Genomic DNA, 16,330 nt, shown 5'->3' with positions numbered 1-16,330 from the left:
GAGCAATCCGCGAGTGGAACAGAGGGGGAGGAAATACAACTTTGGCATGAATTGTGTCCTTCAACACACATTGCTTGGTGGTTAGCAGATTATATGTTGTTGTAGATGAATAACAAATTCCTAAGTTGTTCCTTTTGCTAATCATTAAGTGTTTTAGCTTCCCCCACTTTAGAATCTACTACATTTACAAAATCCTAATCCTCAGTCTCATCAAAATTTGTATCATCATAAAACATCTGCTACTCACCTGGGTTCTCAATGTTTTGCAGATAGTTACAACTTTTCCCACAATTTAAAATACAGAAATTAGTTTTCACATAAGTAATACTTTTAGGTTCCAAAATAAACAATTCTGCAGCAGTCCATGCAAAACAAGCCTCAACTTTCACTCTCCAATCCATACCGAGAATGATATTTTCTTCCAAACTGGGGATCACTAACCATCCATGTTCAAAGTCTTATCTTCTATAATAAAATTTAAAAGTATGTGAGATTTTACCAATTTGCTTTGCTTACCTATAGCTCCTTTTATCTTTACACCTACAATGGGTATTTCCACAAAATTCTTACAATACTTGATCTTGTTTCTAAATTGTTCAGATATACCAGAAATTATGCTTTCTGTATCAGTCAGACAGTTGCCTTCCCCCTGGGCAAACTTAATTTTAATGTAAGGACACCCAAAATATGAATCATCCTCTCTGTTGTCAGACTCTTCATGCAAAAGACCATTTTCAATTTCATAAAATTCTCCATCGATAATGTCTTCATAAGGTTTTATCAACTTTACAAGCAATATAACATTACTTTGATTACTCAAATTGTCAGGTAAAAATTGAACACAGTGAATAGATTCCATGGCACAACTAACATCACTTGTTGTCAAAATTACACTTCCTGCTTAGATCCTCTTTCACCTCATTCCACCAATTGGGATACAAGTTCTGCCTAACCACAGCCAAATTATTACAAAATGCACCTTTACCTAAGTTATCATCAATCTGGCCCTAAACAAACTTCAAAAAGTTTTCACCTTTAGTCTCCAGGCTCACAGATATCTCATCTCCACTGTTTGGATTATTACTCTCCATGACATTAATGAACACCTGTTTTAACTGGACTGGTATCCCATGACTCTCACTTACAACATCACGTACAGCTTTTACCTTACCTATTGTCAACATAACTTACAATTAGCTCTGAAACTTCAATATTCTTAAGCTCCACAAATACCTGATACTCATCATCATCATCATATTCCTGCAAAATTGTTTCATCAACAACATCACTGACAATACAAGTCTCATCTCCATCAAAGTCACTTACCTCACCTACATTTATTTACAATAAGCCACCAGTTTCAGAATTATGAACCTTAGTTACTTCACAGCTCTCACTCAAATCTACATCAAAAATACCACCTAGTTCAGACCCAATACAGACCTCATCTAATTTTCACACATCAACAACACTGACTTCCACTCAAGAGAAGAAATCATTAGTACATACTACATCAAAATTCTCACTACTGATGAGAATGGTTGCTCATATTATTCCTATCTTGCTGCTGATCACAATTTCTCTTTCTATTGATGGAAGTTACCATTATCTCTGTTTCTGTGATTATGATTTCCATCATTCCTTTTATTATGGTACATACATCTCTCTACTGATCTATCGAGCTTGTCAACATAGCATAAAAACTGCTCAAGACAATCGTCAGATCTGTGTACCAAATCCCACAAAAATCTTTGTGGCAGTCTCCTTGTAAGTACACCTAAGTTCATTTTGTCGAATGGTGTGTCAAGATTTGCTAAAAGTTGGTTCTTACAAAACTCTTTCCAAGTACCATCCCTATTCTTGGCTTTGGTCACACAGCTTGAGGCTGTTGCCAATGGGCATCACTGTGGGGGTCTGGATGGGGGTTTGTCGGGGACGGCCACCTCGCCCCACGCATCCCCCGATCGGACTAAGACTGTGGTTGCCCGGGACTCTGCCCGCATTGAGGCTGACCCTCACCTGTGGTAGAGTGGGAGGTCGTCTCAAGGTGTGGCAGGGGGTGAAAGACATTTCAGAGGGCTGAACGGAAGGCCTCTCCAGTTTGTCTGACGAGCCGGTTTGAGGCTCTGTCTCAGGCTCATACTGATCTTCGGCCTCACATGGCTGCTTGTCCTATTCCAGAGGTTGCCCCTCAGTCTGCAAGATCCGGGCGGTCGCAGAGGGTGGGCTTACTGGTAGTTGGGAGCTCCAATGTCAGGCACGTAATGGGACCCCTTAGGGATATGGCAGCAAAGAGCGGAAGAAAACCAATGTGCTATCCGTGTGCATATCGGGGGGAGTCATTCCAGATGTGGAAAGGGTCCTTCCGGATGCCATGAAGGGTACAGGGTGCACCCATCAGCACATGGTTGCTCATGTCGGCACCAATGATGTGTGTCACTATGGATCGGAGGAAATCCTCTTTGGCTTCCAGCGGCTATCTGATTTGGTGAAGACTGCCAGTCTCGCTAGCAGGGTGAAAGCAGAGCTCACCATCTGTAGCATCATCGACAGGACTGACTGCAGACCTTTGGTACAGAGCCGAGTGGAGGGTCTGAATCAGAGGCTGAGACAGTTCTGTGACCATGTGGGCTGCAGATTCCTCGACTTGCGTCATAGGGTGGTGGGGTTTCGGGTTCTGCTGGATAGGTCAGGAGTCCACTACACGCAACAAGCTGCTACATGGGTAGCAGGGGTTGCGTGGCGTGGGCTGGGTGGTTTTTTAGGTTAGATGGCCTGGGACAAGTACAGAAAGGGCAACAGCCTCAAAGGGTGCAGGGCAAAGTCAGGACATGCGGGGACCAAGCAGCAATCGGTATTGTAATTGTAAACTGTCGAAGCTTCATTGGTAAAGTACCGGAACTTCAAGCACTGATAGAAAGTACCGAAGCTGAAATTGTTATAGGTACAGAAAGCTGGCTGAAGCCCGAGATAAATTCTGCCGAAATTTTTACAAGGGTACACAAGGTGTTTAGAAAGGATAGATTGCATGCAACCGGTGGTGGAGTGTTCATCGCTGTTAGTAGTAGTTTATCCTGTAGTGAAGTAGAAGTGGATAGTTCCTGTGAATTATTATGGGTGGAGGTTACACTCAACAACTGAACTAGGTTAATAATTGGCTCCTTTTACCGACCTCCCGACTCAGCAGCATTAGTGGCAGAACAACTGAGAGAAAATTTGGAATACATTTCACATAAATTTTCTCAGAATGTTATAGTCTTAGGTGGAGATTTCAATTTACCAGATATAGACTGGGACACTCAGATGTTTAGGACAGGTGGTAGGGACAGAGCATCGAGTGACATTATACTGAGTGCACTATCAGAAAATTACCTCGAGCAATTAAACAGAGAACCGACTGGTGGAGATAACATCTTGGACCTACTGATAACAAACAGACCCAAACTTTTCGACTCTGTATGTACAGAACAGGGAATCAGTGATCATAAGGCCGTTGCAGCATTCCTGAATATGGAAGTTAATAGCAATATAAAAAAGGGAGGAAGGTTTATCTGTTTAGCAAGAGTAATAGAAGGCAGATTTCAGACTACCTAACAGATCAAAATGAAAATTTCTGTTCCAACACTGACGATGTTGAGTGTTTATGGAAAAAGTTCAAGGCAATCGTAAAATGCGTTTTAGACAGGTATGGGCTGAGTAAAACTGTGAAGGATGGGAAAAACCCACCGTGGTACAACAACAAAGTTAGGAAACTACTGCGAAAGCAAAGAGAGCTTCACTCCAAGTTTAAACGCAGCCAAAACCTCTCAGACAAACAGAAGCTAAACGATGTCAAAGTTAGTGTAAGGATGGCTATGCATGAAGCGTTCAGTGAATTCGAAAGTTAAATTCTATGTACCGACTTGATAGAAAATCCTAGGAAGTTCTGGTCTTACGTTAAATCAGTAAGTGGCTCAAAATATCATATCCAAACTCTCAGGGATGATGATGGCACTGAAACAGAGGATGACACGCTTACAGCTGAAATACTAAATTCCTTTTTCCAAAGCTGTTTCACAGAAGAAGACCGCACTGCAGTTCCTTCTCTAAATCCTCACACAAACGAAAAAATGGCTGACATCGAAATAAGGGTCCAAGGAATAGAAAAGCAACTGGAATCGCTCAACAGAGGAAAGTCCACTGGACCTGACGGGATACCAATTCGATTCTACACAGAGTACGCGAAAGAACTTGCCCCCTTTCTAACAGCTGTGTACTGCAAGTCTCTAGAGGAACGTAAGGTTCCAAATGATTGGAAAAGAGCACAGGTAGTCCCAGTCTTCAAGAAGGGTCGTCGAGCAGATACGCAAAATTATAAACCTATATCTCTGACGTCGATCTGTTGTAGAATTTTAGAACATGTTTTTTGCTCGAGTATCATGTCATTTTTGGAAACCCAGAATCTACTCTGTAGGAATCAACATGGATTCCGGAAACAGTGATCGTGTGAGACCCAACTCGCTTTATTTGTTCATGAGACCCCGAAAATATTAGATACAGGCTCCCAGGTAGATGCTATTTTTCTTGACTTCCGGAAGGTGTTCGATACAGTTCCGCACTGTCGCCTGATAAACAAAGTAAGAGCCTACGGAATAACAGACCAGCTGTGTGGCTGGATTGAAGAGTTTTTAGCAAACAGAACACAGCATGTTGTTATCAATGGAGAGACGTCTATAGACGTTAAGGTAACCTCTGGCGTGCCACAGGGGAGTGTTATGGGACCAGTGCTTTTCACAATATATATAAATGACCTAGTTGACAGTGTCGGAAGATCCATGGGGCTTTTCGCGGATGATGCTGTAGTATACAGAGAAGTTGTAGCATTAGAAATTTGTAGCAAAATGCGGGAAGATGTGCAGCAGATAGGCACTTGGTGCAGGGAGTGGCAACTGACCCTTAACATGGACAAATGTAATGTATTGCGAATACATAGAAAGAAGGATCCTTTATTGTATGATTATATGATAGCGGGACAAACACTGGTAGCAGTTACTTCTGTAAAATATCTGGGAGTATGCGTGTGGAATGATTTGAAGTGGAATGATCATATAATATTAATTGTTGGTAAGGTGGGTACCAGGTTGAGATTCATTGGGAGAGTCCTTAGAAAATGTAGTCCATCAACAAAGGAGGTGGCTTACAAAACACTCGTTCGACCTATACTTGAGTATTGCTCATCAGTGTGGGATCCGTACCAGATCAGGTTGACGGAGGAGATAGAGAAGATCCAAAGAAGTGCGGCGTGTTTCGTCACAGGGTTATTTGGTAACCGTGATAGCGTTACGGAGATGTTTAGCAAATTCAAGTGGCAGACTCTGCAAGAGAGGCGCTCTGCATCACAGTGTAGCTTGCTCGCCAGGTTTCGAGAGAGTGCGTTTCTGGATGAGGTATCGAATATACTGCTTCCCCCTACTTATACCTCCTGAGGAGATCACGAATGTAAAATTAGAGAGATTCGAGCACGCATGGAGGCTTTCAGACAGTCGTTATTCCCCTCGAACCATATGAGACTGGAACAGGAAAGAGAGGTAATGACAGTGGCACGTAAAGTGCCCTCCGCCACACACCATTGGGTGGCTTGTGGAGTATAAATGTAGAAATATTCTTATAACTAGAACTGTTCAAAAATTCCTTTTAGTTCCCCCCTGTTCAGCTTCTGGACAAAATTATTTAAAAAAAACTTTTCTCAAAACTTTGATATGTTTCCCTCAACATAAATTTAAATTTACCCATGTCAGAGCTTTGCCTTCAAGACATCATTTAACTGATTTAAGTTTTTGATTGTCATTCATGCGTTATGCAAAGCTATCTCTGCAGTGGCGCAGAAAATCCACTGGATGTAAATTAACTGATGGGAAACTTTTGATATGAGTGTTGGACCATGTAATACCATTGTTTGCATACAGATTTTTGTCAATACAATTTTCCAGAACTGCTGAAATTTTTTAATGTAAAGCAGTTACATTAGTTTGCATAGTGTTTTCTACATTTAAAATTTTTTGGTTTTAATTGGCAACATTTTGTTGTGTGGCTGTCATCAACACTCTTAGCTTGTTTCGCTGACTCAGCTAGAAACTCATTTTCTAATCCAATGAATTTATTTTCTAAAATATGAACTTTTTCATGCACACTTTTTAACCCATCTTACAACCCATTTTTAACTCTGAAACTTGATTACTAAGTTGATCTATCTGCTCTTGTACGCTGTCCATTTTACTATTGTTTCCAGTTTTCAAGTAATTTAATTGTCCTTTTAATGAAGTAAATTTGCTATCATTATCTGTTCTTATTTCCATTAACTGATCATTAACTGCAGAAACTTTGCTATTGTTATCTGTCTTCATTGCCTCTAGTTTTGCCAAAATTAACTGCAAAATATCAGTCTTCACTGTTTCTTTAATGTGTACAGTTTCAGTTGGCTCAAACATGTTGTGACTCAATCCTGCAGCTTTCATTTATACCTCACTTTTGCTTTTGTCCCTATTCATTTTGCTAATAACACCTGAGTCCACAAACGAATTAACTTCACAAATAGTTTGCACTTATCTTTCCTTTTTGATGTCCCTGATTGTAGTTCTCAAGTTGTCTTTAATTTCATTTGATCTGGTCCATCATTATTGGTAGTAAATCACCACTGTTGATATAAAAATCCTTTGTTGGGTGGCCTTCAGTTTCACTCAATGTGATCAAAAATTTATTTGTACATAAGTTTAGAAAATCAACACAATAAAACAATTTTTACAAAAGACAAAACTTCTTTATAGGTCAATTAATCACAGATGACACCCACACTTGTAATATCCCCCCTTCTTTTTTACTTCCACCTATTGTCCACATTAAACAATGTCCAGTTGAAGTAATTAATAAGCAAAGTCTTTTATAAAGATTTGAGAGGAGTGAAGATTATAATAAACTTTCTAGTTTACTTAACTTGTCATGTTGAGATGGCTCCAGTTCTTCTTGTCTAGGGGTCTGATTCTTGAAGCTAAAAATGTCACATCAGGTCCTCACAGTTGGTTGGAACTAAATAAATATGAAGATTGTTGTTGCAACATTGTTTTTACATAAATAAATTTTCTTGTGTTTTAGTACATCACACAGTATTTTGATTTTTCTCATTAACAAAGCTGAAATTACATTGTTCATTCACAATTACAAAAATATGTCTGATCACATCAGAAGCAAGCTTACACTCTCACACTCTGTGGAAACTATAATATTCCAAAGAGTTGACAAATATTCTTAACAAATGAATTTCTACTCATTTCCTTTACATTATTAATTATGATTATGATTATTATTTCATAAATGAATCCAGAAATAAACATAGTAAGCAGTACAGGATTGTGTAGTTAATAACAGAAATTTTAAGTGTGCCATTAATTGATAATTTAAAATGTTTCTAAAAAAATAATTTTAACTGTACATTCAAAACTAGTACTTATTGATTGTAACATCAAGACTAAAATATTTTACAAAGGAATTCCTTTGTATAAGTTTTAGCTAGAAATATAACATACTGTGTATAAGATTGTATGAAAGTTTTCAGAAAGGCAGCTGAGATAATATTTACCTGTCCAAAACTCAAAAAATAATACTGGTATCAACTACTAGAGTAGATTAGTACTTGTTCCATATATCATGAATACAACACTTTTTTTGTGGGGGGCTGGGGAAATTACCCACTTACTATATCCAAAAATTCATCTAATGAGTAGAAGGAGTTGCCAATAAGAAATTCTTTTAATTTCCTCTTAAATGCTATATGGCTATCTGTCAGACTTTTGATGCTATTAGGTAAGTGACCAAAGACTTTCGTGGCAGCATAATGTACCCCCTTCTGAGCCAAAGTTAGATTTAATCTTGAGTAGTGAAGACCATCCTTTCTCCTAGTGTTGTAGCCATGCACACTGCTATTACTTTTGAATTCGTTCGGATTGTTAATAACAAATTTCATAAGTGAATATATATACTGTGAGGCTACAGTGAAGATCTCTAGCTCTTTAAATAAGTGTCTGCAGGATGATCTTGGATGAGATCCTGCAATTATTATGATTACACACTTTTGTGCAATGAACTCTCTTTTACTCAATGTTGAGTTACCTCAGAATATGATGCCATACAAAAGCAGAGAATGAAAATAGGCATGGTAAGTTGATTTACTCAGATGTATATCACCAAAATTTGAAATGACCCTAATAGCATAAGTAGCTGAACTCAAACGCTTCAGCAGATCCTCAGCGTGTTTTTTCCAGTTCAACCCCTCATCAATACATACACCTAGAAATTTTGAGTATTCTACCTTAGCAACCGATTTCTGATCAAAGTCTATATTTATTAATGGTGTCATTCCATTTACTATGTGGAACTGTATATACTGTGTTTTGTCAAAGTTTAATGAGAGCCCAATTGCAGTGAACCACTTAATGATTTTCTGAAAAATATCGTTTACAATTTCACCAGTTAATTCTTGTCTGTTGGGTGTGATAGTAATCATGGGCAAAAAGTACCAGCTTTGCATCTTCGTGAATATAGAATGGCAAGTCATTAATAAATATTAAGAACAGCAGAGGAACCAAGGCTGAACCTTGCGGCACCCGATTCTTGATTGGTCCCCAGTTTGAGGAATCACCAGTTTTTTGCATATTATGTGAACTACTTATTTCAACTTTCTGCACTCTTCCAGTTAGGTATAATTTAAACCATTGGAGCACTGTCCCATTCATACCACAGTACTTGAGCTTATATAGAAGTATTCCATGATTTACGTAATCAAAAGCTTTTGATAGATCACAAAAAATCCCAACGGGTGACTTCCGGTTACTCAGAGCATTTAATATTTCATTAGTGAAAGTATATATATCATTTTCCATTGAAAAACGCTTCTGGAAACCAAACTGACATTTTGTTAAAACTTTATTTTTACAAAAGTGTGAAGCTACTCTACAATACATTACATTTTTGGATAAGGCAGTCAGAAGAGAGACTGGGCAGTAGTTCTTGACATCAGACGTATCCCCTTTTGCAGTGGTTTAACAATGGTATACTTCAGTCTTTCTGGGAACATACCCTGCTACAGAGAGCTAACACACATGTGGCTAAGAATCCCACTTATTTCCTGGAAACAAGCTTTTATTATTCTGCTGGAAATGCAATCAATTCCATGTGGGCTTTTATTCTTGAGAGAGTTTATTATCTTCCTAATTTCAGCAGGAGAGGTGGGTGGAATTTCAGTTGTACCAAATGGTGTGAGTAAGGCCTCTTCCATTAACTACCTTGTTTCTTCTAATGATCATTTAGATCCTATTTTCTCCTCAACATTTAAAAAATGATTATTCAAAATGTTTTCGACTTCTGGCTTGTTGTTTATCAAGTTTCCATTCGCTTCGATGGTGATGCCATCATCCTGTACACTTGATTTCCCTGTCTCCCTTGTAAGAATATTCCCGTTGAGGAAAGGTAATGCTAGAGGAGGATGTCCTGTTACAGTGCTCAACATACAATTTTGAGCGAACAGTTTAATCTTAATACAATATATATATATGGGGAAGAAGCTCATAAACATTAACTATTCTAATTTGTTTAAAAAGATTACTGAGTTAAAAGTAAATAATTTATGTTACATTACTGGCTCAGAGTATTTAAAAACTAGATATGTTGCAAAAATTGCATGGAGTTTGATAGTAAATTAAAAATTAATTTGCAAAACAATTACTTGAAATTAATTACTGGTAAGGATTTTCAATTTTTGGAAGATTGCTCATTTAAATTGAGATATAAGGGAATGGAGAAATTTAAAAATGGTGATAATGAATTTCTTGGTATAGACTTTTGGTTTAATTGAAACTGGGAGCCACTTTCTGGTTCAGTATTAGTGTTTTTGAACTATCCATTTTTAATATTTTTTGTTCAATAATTAATCTTTTTTCATTCATTTATACCAGTGCACCAGTATGTGGAGTTATGATGATTATTATGTAGACAATATTGCTTTGCTCAGTAATTTGTGTCCTAGTGCACTCAATCTGCTCACTTAGTAGTTTTGGGCTATGGAGTGACAGAATTTGAACGGATGAAGGTTATCTTAGAATGAGAGGTTGCAGTCAGGTTTTGTTAATTTGATTGTCAGCCCATTTGGGGAGCTCCATCAGTTAGGCTCACACAAGGACAGTATGTGGGCAGGGGTTCTATCTAGGGATGGGGAAACTTTTCAATAATTGCATAGATGGAAGAAACAGGGACCCATAGTGGCTGATAAAAACCACATAAAAATATGTTGGAAAAATATTTATAAATGACAAAATGAATCAGGTATGAGGAGAAAAGGTGAGGTCTCATGGAGTAGAGCCAATAGTGAAAGAGGAAAACAAACTGAAATTATCATGAAAACACAGTGAGATCAAAAAGAAAAACAGCTGAAGAAGCCATAATAACCAGTGGCTATGTGTGAAGAAAGTGGGCAGTAGGTGTAACTGGGTCAGTTTGTGCATGATAGAATGAGGGATGAGAGACATAGGAATGGGAATGGTTAGTCATGGGAAGGGCTGTTGACAGCCTGGACTGAACCCAGAGCAGAATATGTAATTGGGGCCAATCTTCAAGTAAAGCAATCCAATTTTATTGCTATTTTAAAAGAGATTTCATGTTTTTGAAAGTATCAGAGTTAGGTGAACATTGGAGCACATGGAAAATTCTTATCAGACTGAAATACGGAATAAATATAATTTCTTATTAAGTCCTAAACAAACACATTCCCATCACATTAATGTGACCACCACATATGTTCAGTATCAATTTGCAAAAACCACTTACAGTGGCAAGTGGTAGCAGTAACAGTGGAGGGCATATAAACCATGTCTGACAGACACGGAAACTGTGCAGTTGTTGTTGTAGTGTGGAAATGGAAGGGTTTATCTGATGTCTGAATGGGCGTTGGCTTTAGGGCCAAGAGTGGAAATTTTTCTACAATGGAAAACTTTGTAAAATGGTCATGAGCTTCTATGGTTAAACTATGCCACACATGGCAAAATGGCACTATCCAAAATTGGTGCTGAGGTAGCTGTGGCACACCACAGGCTGTAGATGTCAATTGTTCCAGCCAGAATAATAAGAGCTTGGGTCCTGTGCCAAGTCTCTGAACTGAAGTTCGGTTGTGGTTGCTCTGACACTGACGAAGTATCATGGAGCACTCACAATGTGCTTGTCAATGCAGTAAATCACATCTGGGTACTACAGAGCCTGTTGTATCCACTATACAAGGTGGTCACATTTCCTAATAGTGTTTGAACTACAGAATGATGTGAATGGTACAGAAGTCACTTTATTTTTCATGTTTTGTCTGATCTGTCCTGCTGAATCATAAACTGATGCACTTGGTGCCAAATCTTGTACAGAGTCCAACAGTAGATCTTTTGATGGTGACATGGTGTGCCGGAGCATATGCTGCTTTAAAAAGCAACATCTGTATTCAAATTTTTTGTGTTTGATCACTGGTTGAAAGTTATTACACTGATGATGCATATCTCTCACGTTAATCCGTGAGGTATATTCTTGAGGGGCTCGTAATGTAATGCAACAAATGCAAGATGTGTGCATTGTCACTGCATATCATCATGATATGGATCAAAAGATCTCCCCTTTGTATTATGCAGTTGTCACAATAGTCATCAGTAACCAGTGTGGTATTTTTCCTATATGGTGCAGGGATTGACCAATAACAGAGACAAGACATTGATATGTTTGACTTACAGGCAAACATGCAAGAGATCCACACAGTACAAGGTTCTAAACCAAACTTCTTTGGAGTTGACCCAAATATTACACCCAGCCAAATGTTTTCTCTGGTCCAAGGTGTTACTAGTGCTGTTGTCTCCACAAAGTAAATATAATGCATGATGAATGTTATCTGCTCAATATGACTGGAATGGAATCAAAAGTTGTACAAACAATAATTGAATAACGCTTCTCATTTCCTCTCTTTTTCCAAGATGGCACTCCTGACATGATCAGTAGTGTCAGAAATAAATTCATTCTGAGTATCACTTGACAGATAATGCATTTGTAAATGTTTTTCAGCTTCATGTATATAGCTGATCTTCCTAAACTGTTTTGCAAGAAGTGTATCATAATGATTGAAGAGCTCTAATTTGACAAGGAAATTTCCATTATTTGAATTTCCCCTGAAGGACAAGCCTCTTTGACCAAGAAATAATGTTAGATCCAGTAACAAGAGAGTTTTCCCATAAGTTGGCTATTCTTCAGGTCGAAGAAGGAAGTACATTACCCATATACTTCTGAGAATCAGTAGGACAAATGTACCTCTTTCATGTCATTTCAGTTCTTCACCTTTAGAATTATTCCATGACAGCTGTATACAAATATATATGTTTTAATTTGTGTTCACTCTTGAATCCAAAATATTTTCTTTATATCATGTGCAAATTCACTAAGTGATGGAATCAAAAGTGTCTTATCTTGAGCGTTTTTGGTAATCCTGCCAAATTAAAATGGTGATTAACAGCTGGTGCAATGTACATTTTTTGGGGAAGTATTTGGTAGGCTTCCCAACAACAATTAAAGAAAGCACATTTTTGACTCCATCACAAGGTGGTTTTAGTGCATGATGACTAAAGAAAATATTGTGCATTCAAGATTAAGCTCAAAGCAGAATTGTATGCAGTTGGCATGTAAGAATCTTAAAAGTGAGGAACTGAAGGGGAAAGCAAGAGCTAGATTGGCTAAGCTGGCACAGGGATAATGTACCTTTATTACATGTTACAAAATTTTTTAACAGCAGTCTGATATTTGCTGACTGAGCAAAACTGAAATACTTACCTTTTATAGTATGTGGAGTTGATACAAGTAGTACTAAACAAATGTTACAACCCCCTTTTCATGCAATTTATACTTGAATACACAAAATGAAAAATCATAGTCTCAAACGAATCAGTTCAGTCGTAAAAAAAGCTAAAGACTGGACAAGACCTTGTGGCTTCTGCCATGTCTACATCTATAGTTTCTCAAGAGTCAACTCATAATCTGTCATTGTTTTCAAATTCGTCACTATTACTTTCATTGCTCTTCAAAAATTTTTGCATAATTAATTATCTTACATTTTCTTTCCTTGCCTTCTTCATCTTAAAACACATTTTAATTCCTCTCGGAGTAGTTTTGATATGCCATAATTAAAATTGATACATTTATTTTGATGATTAATTCCATACTTGTCTTTATTGAATTAATATTGGGCTTCAAGAATCTCCCACATAAACACAGACATTTAATATTGGGCTGAATTCATAATTAATTTTAATTTTTATAAAGGACTCAGAGTTTTTGTAAAATACATTACATGAACAATGAAGTGCTCTACTTGAATACTTTTATCAGACATTATTAATTTTGCCAATTGCAAAATATATGCAGGTTTTGGATGCTTTACTAGTTCTTTGTTCATCTTTGATCAGTTGACTTTTTGCTTTAACAGAAATTACATCATATACCTGATTCATTTTTATGTCTCATTTTTACTACATTCCAGAAGGTTCCTATGTTACTGAAGGAGCTTATTTTTGTTGGCAATACATTCATTTTGATGTGAATGTGCCTTTATCAGTTTTCTAGATGTTAATTAAGACTTCCCTTAGTTTTTCATGACATTTTTAAGCCCTTTCTAATGCAGGTTACAGGAGTATTTAATTTATAGGGAACAGTTAATTTTGTAGGATAGTGGTTTTCAAAGTAGCCTGTACATATTTTTCATTTGGATAAGATGCATTGTGAGTAAAATTTCAGGTTTTATTTTAGAAGTAATTCTGCAAAGAGTCTTATGATTATCACTTCTAAATATTTGTAGAGTATCCAGACCTGCATGATCAAGAGGTGCATCTATACTTGGATTCAGATGGCAGCTTTAGTGGGAGAGTAATTAACCTGGTGCCAGATGGTGTTCCGAATGAGACAGCTGTTTACTGTATAACACATGCACCAGGTGATCACCTTACTGATGACTTTCATTATAATGGATGCTCAATTTACATTGGTAGACATGCAAAGGCTTACACAGGTCAGTGGACCTATCAGCTTGGAATTGAAGGACTGACTGAAGAACTCAGCAATTCTCTAAATGTTACACTTTTAGGTAAGCAGCAATATATATTTATTACAGAGCAATACTTTCCACTGAGTCAGAATGTCTAATTGTGATTGTATTTGGGTCATAGCAAACTTAAGTAGCACTCTTCATTTCTGTAATGTGTTTTGAGCATATTGCTCTTTAAATAAGTAATTCAAAAATATACTTTATTTCTGTATCAATGAAATATAGAAATGATGAATTTCAAGAATATCATTCAAATGTAGTGAAGATTTCTTTTATTGTGTGTTGTTAATGCCTGCCATTATTATGGTTTACATAAAAAACTATTTTTCATTACTCTACTTCATAAGTTTATTTTAGCACTTCCTTTGACAAATCCAATGATTTTTAAACATAAACTTTGCATTTAACATATGTCTCTAGGTAATCACAGTATATATATTTTAACTGGTGGCTATTTTTTCATTGTTTTGACTGTAATGGAGATTATGTATAAAATCAATATACAATAACACTCCTTTTATTGTCATGTTTGATGAGTAGTGTTGTACAAATGTTTACATATTGATACATACAAATACTAGCTTTATTTTCTAAAATTGTTAAGTCTTAAGGTGTTTGTGCAAAATTTAGTAGCAGAATGCTTAGTATGTAGTTAGTTAGTTTTATTGCATTGCAGGTGATCATCACAAATACATGATTTTAGTGATAAACACACTCATAACTGAGTGACTGAAGAATACTGATAGTTGCTAGTCACCACATAGAGGCAGCATTGGGCAGCAGACAGGCACATTTAAAAGAAGACTGTAGGATATTATTAAGCTATCAGGCAAAGACTTTCATTGTACCAGTAAGCAAACACATTCCTTTGTACATCGTCACTGTAACCAATGGGCATTCAGACTCTTATGACTGCAGTGAGCAGTTATTCTAGCTGAGATGGCTAGTGGGGATACAAAGAAGGCATAGTGTGGGGAGGAGGATGAGTATCAGGAGAGGAAGTGGGGGAGATTTCTGTTGCATCAGAAATCTGTACTGGTGAGGAGGAAAATAAGGAGGAGAGAAGCAGCAAAGGGGAAAGGGCTGTGGAGGCATGCTAGGAGAGAGGATGCATGTGTGACATGGGAGTGGGAACAGAAAAGTGGATAGAAGCACTTAAAGGACTGGGCTGGGGCTATCTAAGGTTGAAGCCAGAGGAGATACAAGAATGATAGGTATGTTATAGGGAGAGTTCCTACCTATGCAGTTCAGAAAAGTTGGTGTTAGTGGGAACAATCCATATGGCGGGCCATGAAGCACTCACTGAGGTGATGCTTGGCCTCAGTTTCACAGTGGCCATATACACTGACAGAGAAAATTGCAACACAAAAAATCATCAATGTAGAGTAATGAAATTTCAGGAATACATAATATATTTAAGTGTTTAAGACTGCAAAATCACAGGTTAATGTAAATGTGAAATTCTAGTGCATTAATAACTGGCATAACCACCAGAATTTTGAACTCAAGCATGCAAGAGTGCATGCATTATGTTTTACAGGTGCTGGATGTCAGTTTATGGTTGGAGCTCCATGCCTGTTGCACTTTGTCAGTCAATATGGGGAAGGTTAATGCTGGTTGTGGATGGCTCTGGTGTTATCATTCAATGCTGTCCCATATGTGGAGACAGATCTGCTAATCGAGCAGGCCCAGCCAACATATTGACACTCTGCGGAGCATGTTGGATTGCAACAGCAGTATGTGGATGAGAATTATTCTATTCAAAAACACCCCTTGAACTGCTGTTCATGAATGGCAACACAACAGATTGAATCACAAGATTGATATACAAATTTGTTGTCATGGTCCATGGGAAAACCATGAGAGTGATCCTGTTGTCATATGAAATTGTACCCCAGGCCATAACTCCAAGTGTAGATCCAATGTGTGTAGCACACAGACTGGTTGGTTGCAGGCCCTCAAGCAGCCTCCTTCTAACCAACACACAGCTATCGCTGGCACTGCGACAGAACCTGTTTTCATCAGGCACTGAGACAGGACCAGTTTTCATCAGGAAAGACCACAACCCTGCCCTCCTACAAGGAATCACTTAACACAAATGAGGTTACAAATGGCAGTGGCTTGCACTCATTAAAATGCATGCTATAGGGCATCTGGTTTTGAGGTGTCCTTGAAGTATGACATACAAGA

The 16,330-nt window shown here is 37.6% G+C and overlaps 1 protein-coding gene across 1 annotated transcript in view; it reads left to right on the top strand.

Annotated features, from left to right (window-relative positions):
* Positions 1-16,330, top strand: part of LOC126355327 (uncharacterized) — a 234,927-nt gene that overhangs the window by 46,791 nt on the left and 171,806 nt on the right. The window contains exon 4 of the mRNA XM_050005621.1: positions 13,895-14,179. Coding sequence (XP_049861578.1) covers positions 13,895-14,179 — 285 coding nt within the window. The remainder of the gene's footprint in view (positions 1-13,894; positions 14,180-16,330) is intronic.

This window comes from Schistocerca gregaria, chromosome 3 (genome assembly GCF_023897955.1).
Source record: "Schistocerca gregaria isolate iqSchGreg1 chromosome 3, iqSchGreg1.2, whole genome shotgun sequence".
Lineage (NCBI taxonomy): Eukaryota > Metazoa > Arthropoda > Insecta > Orthoptera > Acrididae > Schistocerca > Schistocerca gregaria.
The sequence above is the reverse complement of the archived record's forward strand: the minus strand, read 5'-3'. Positions and strand labels throughout refer to the sequence as shown.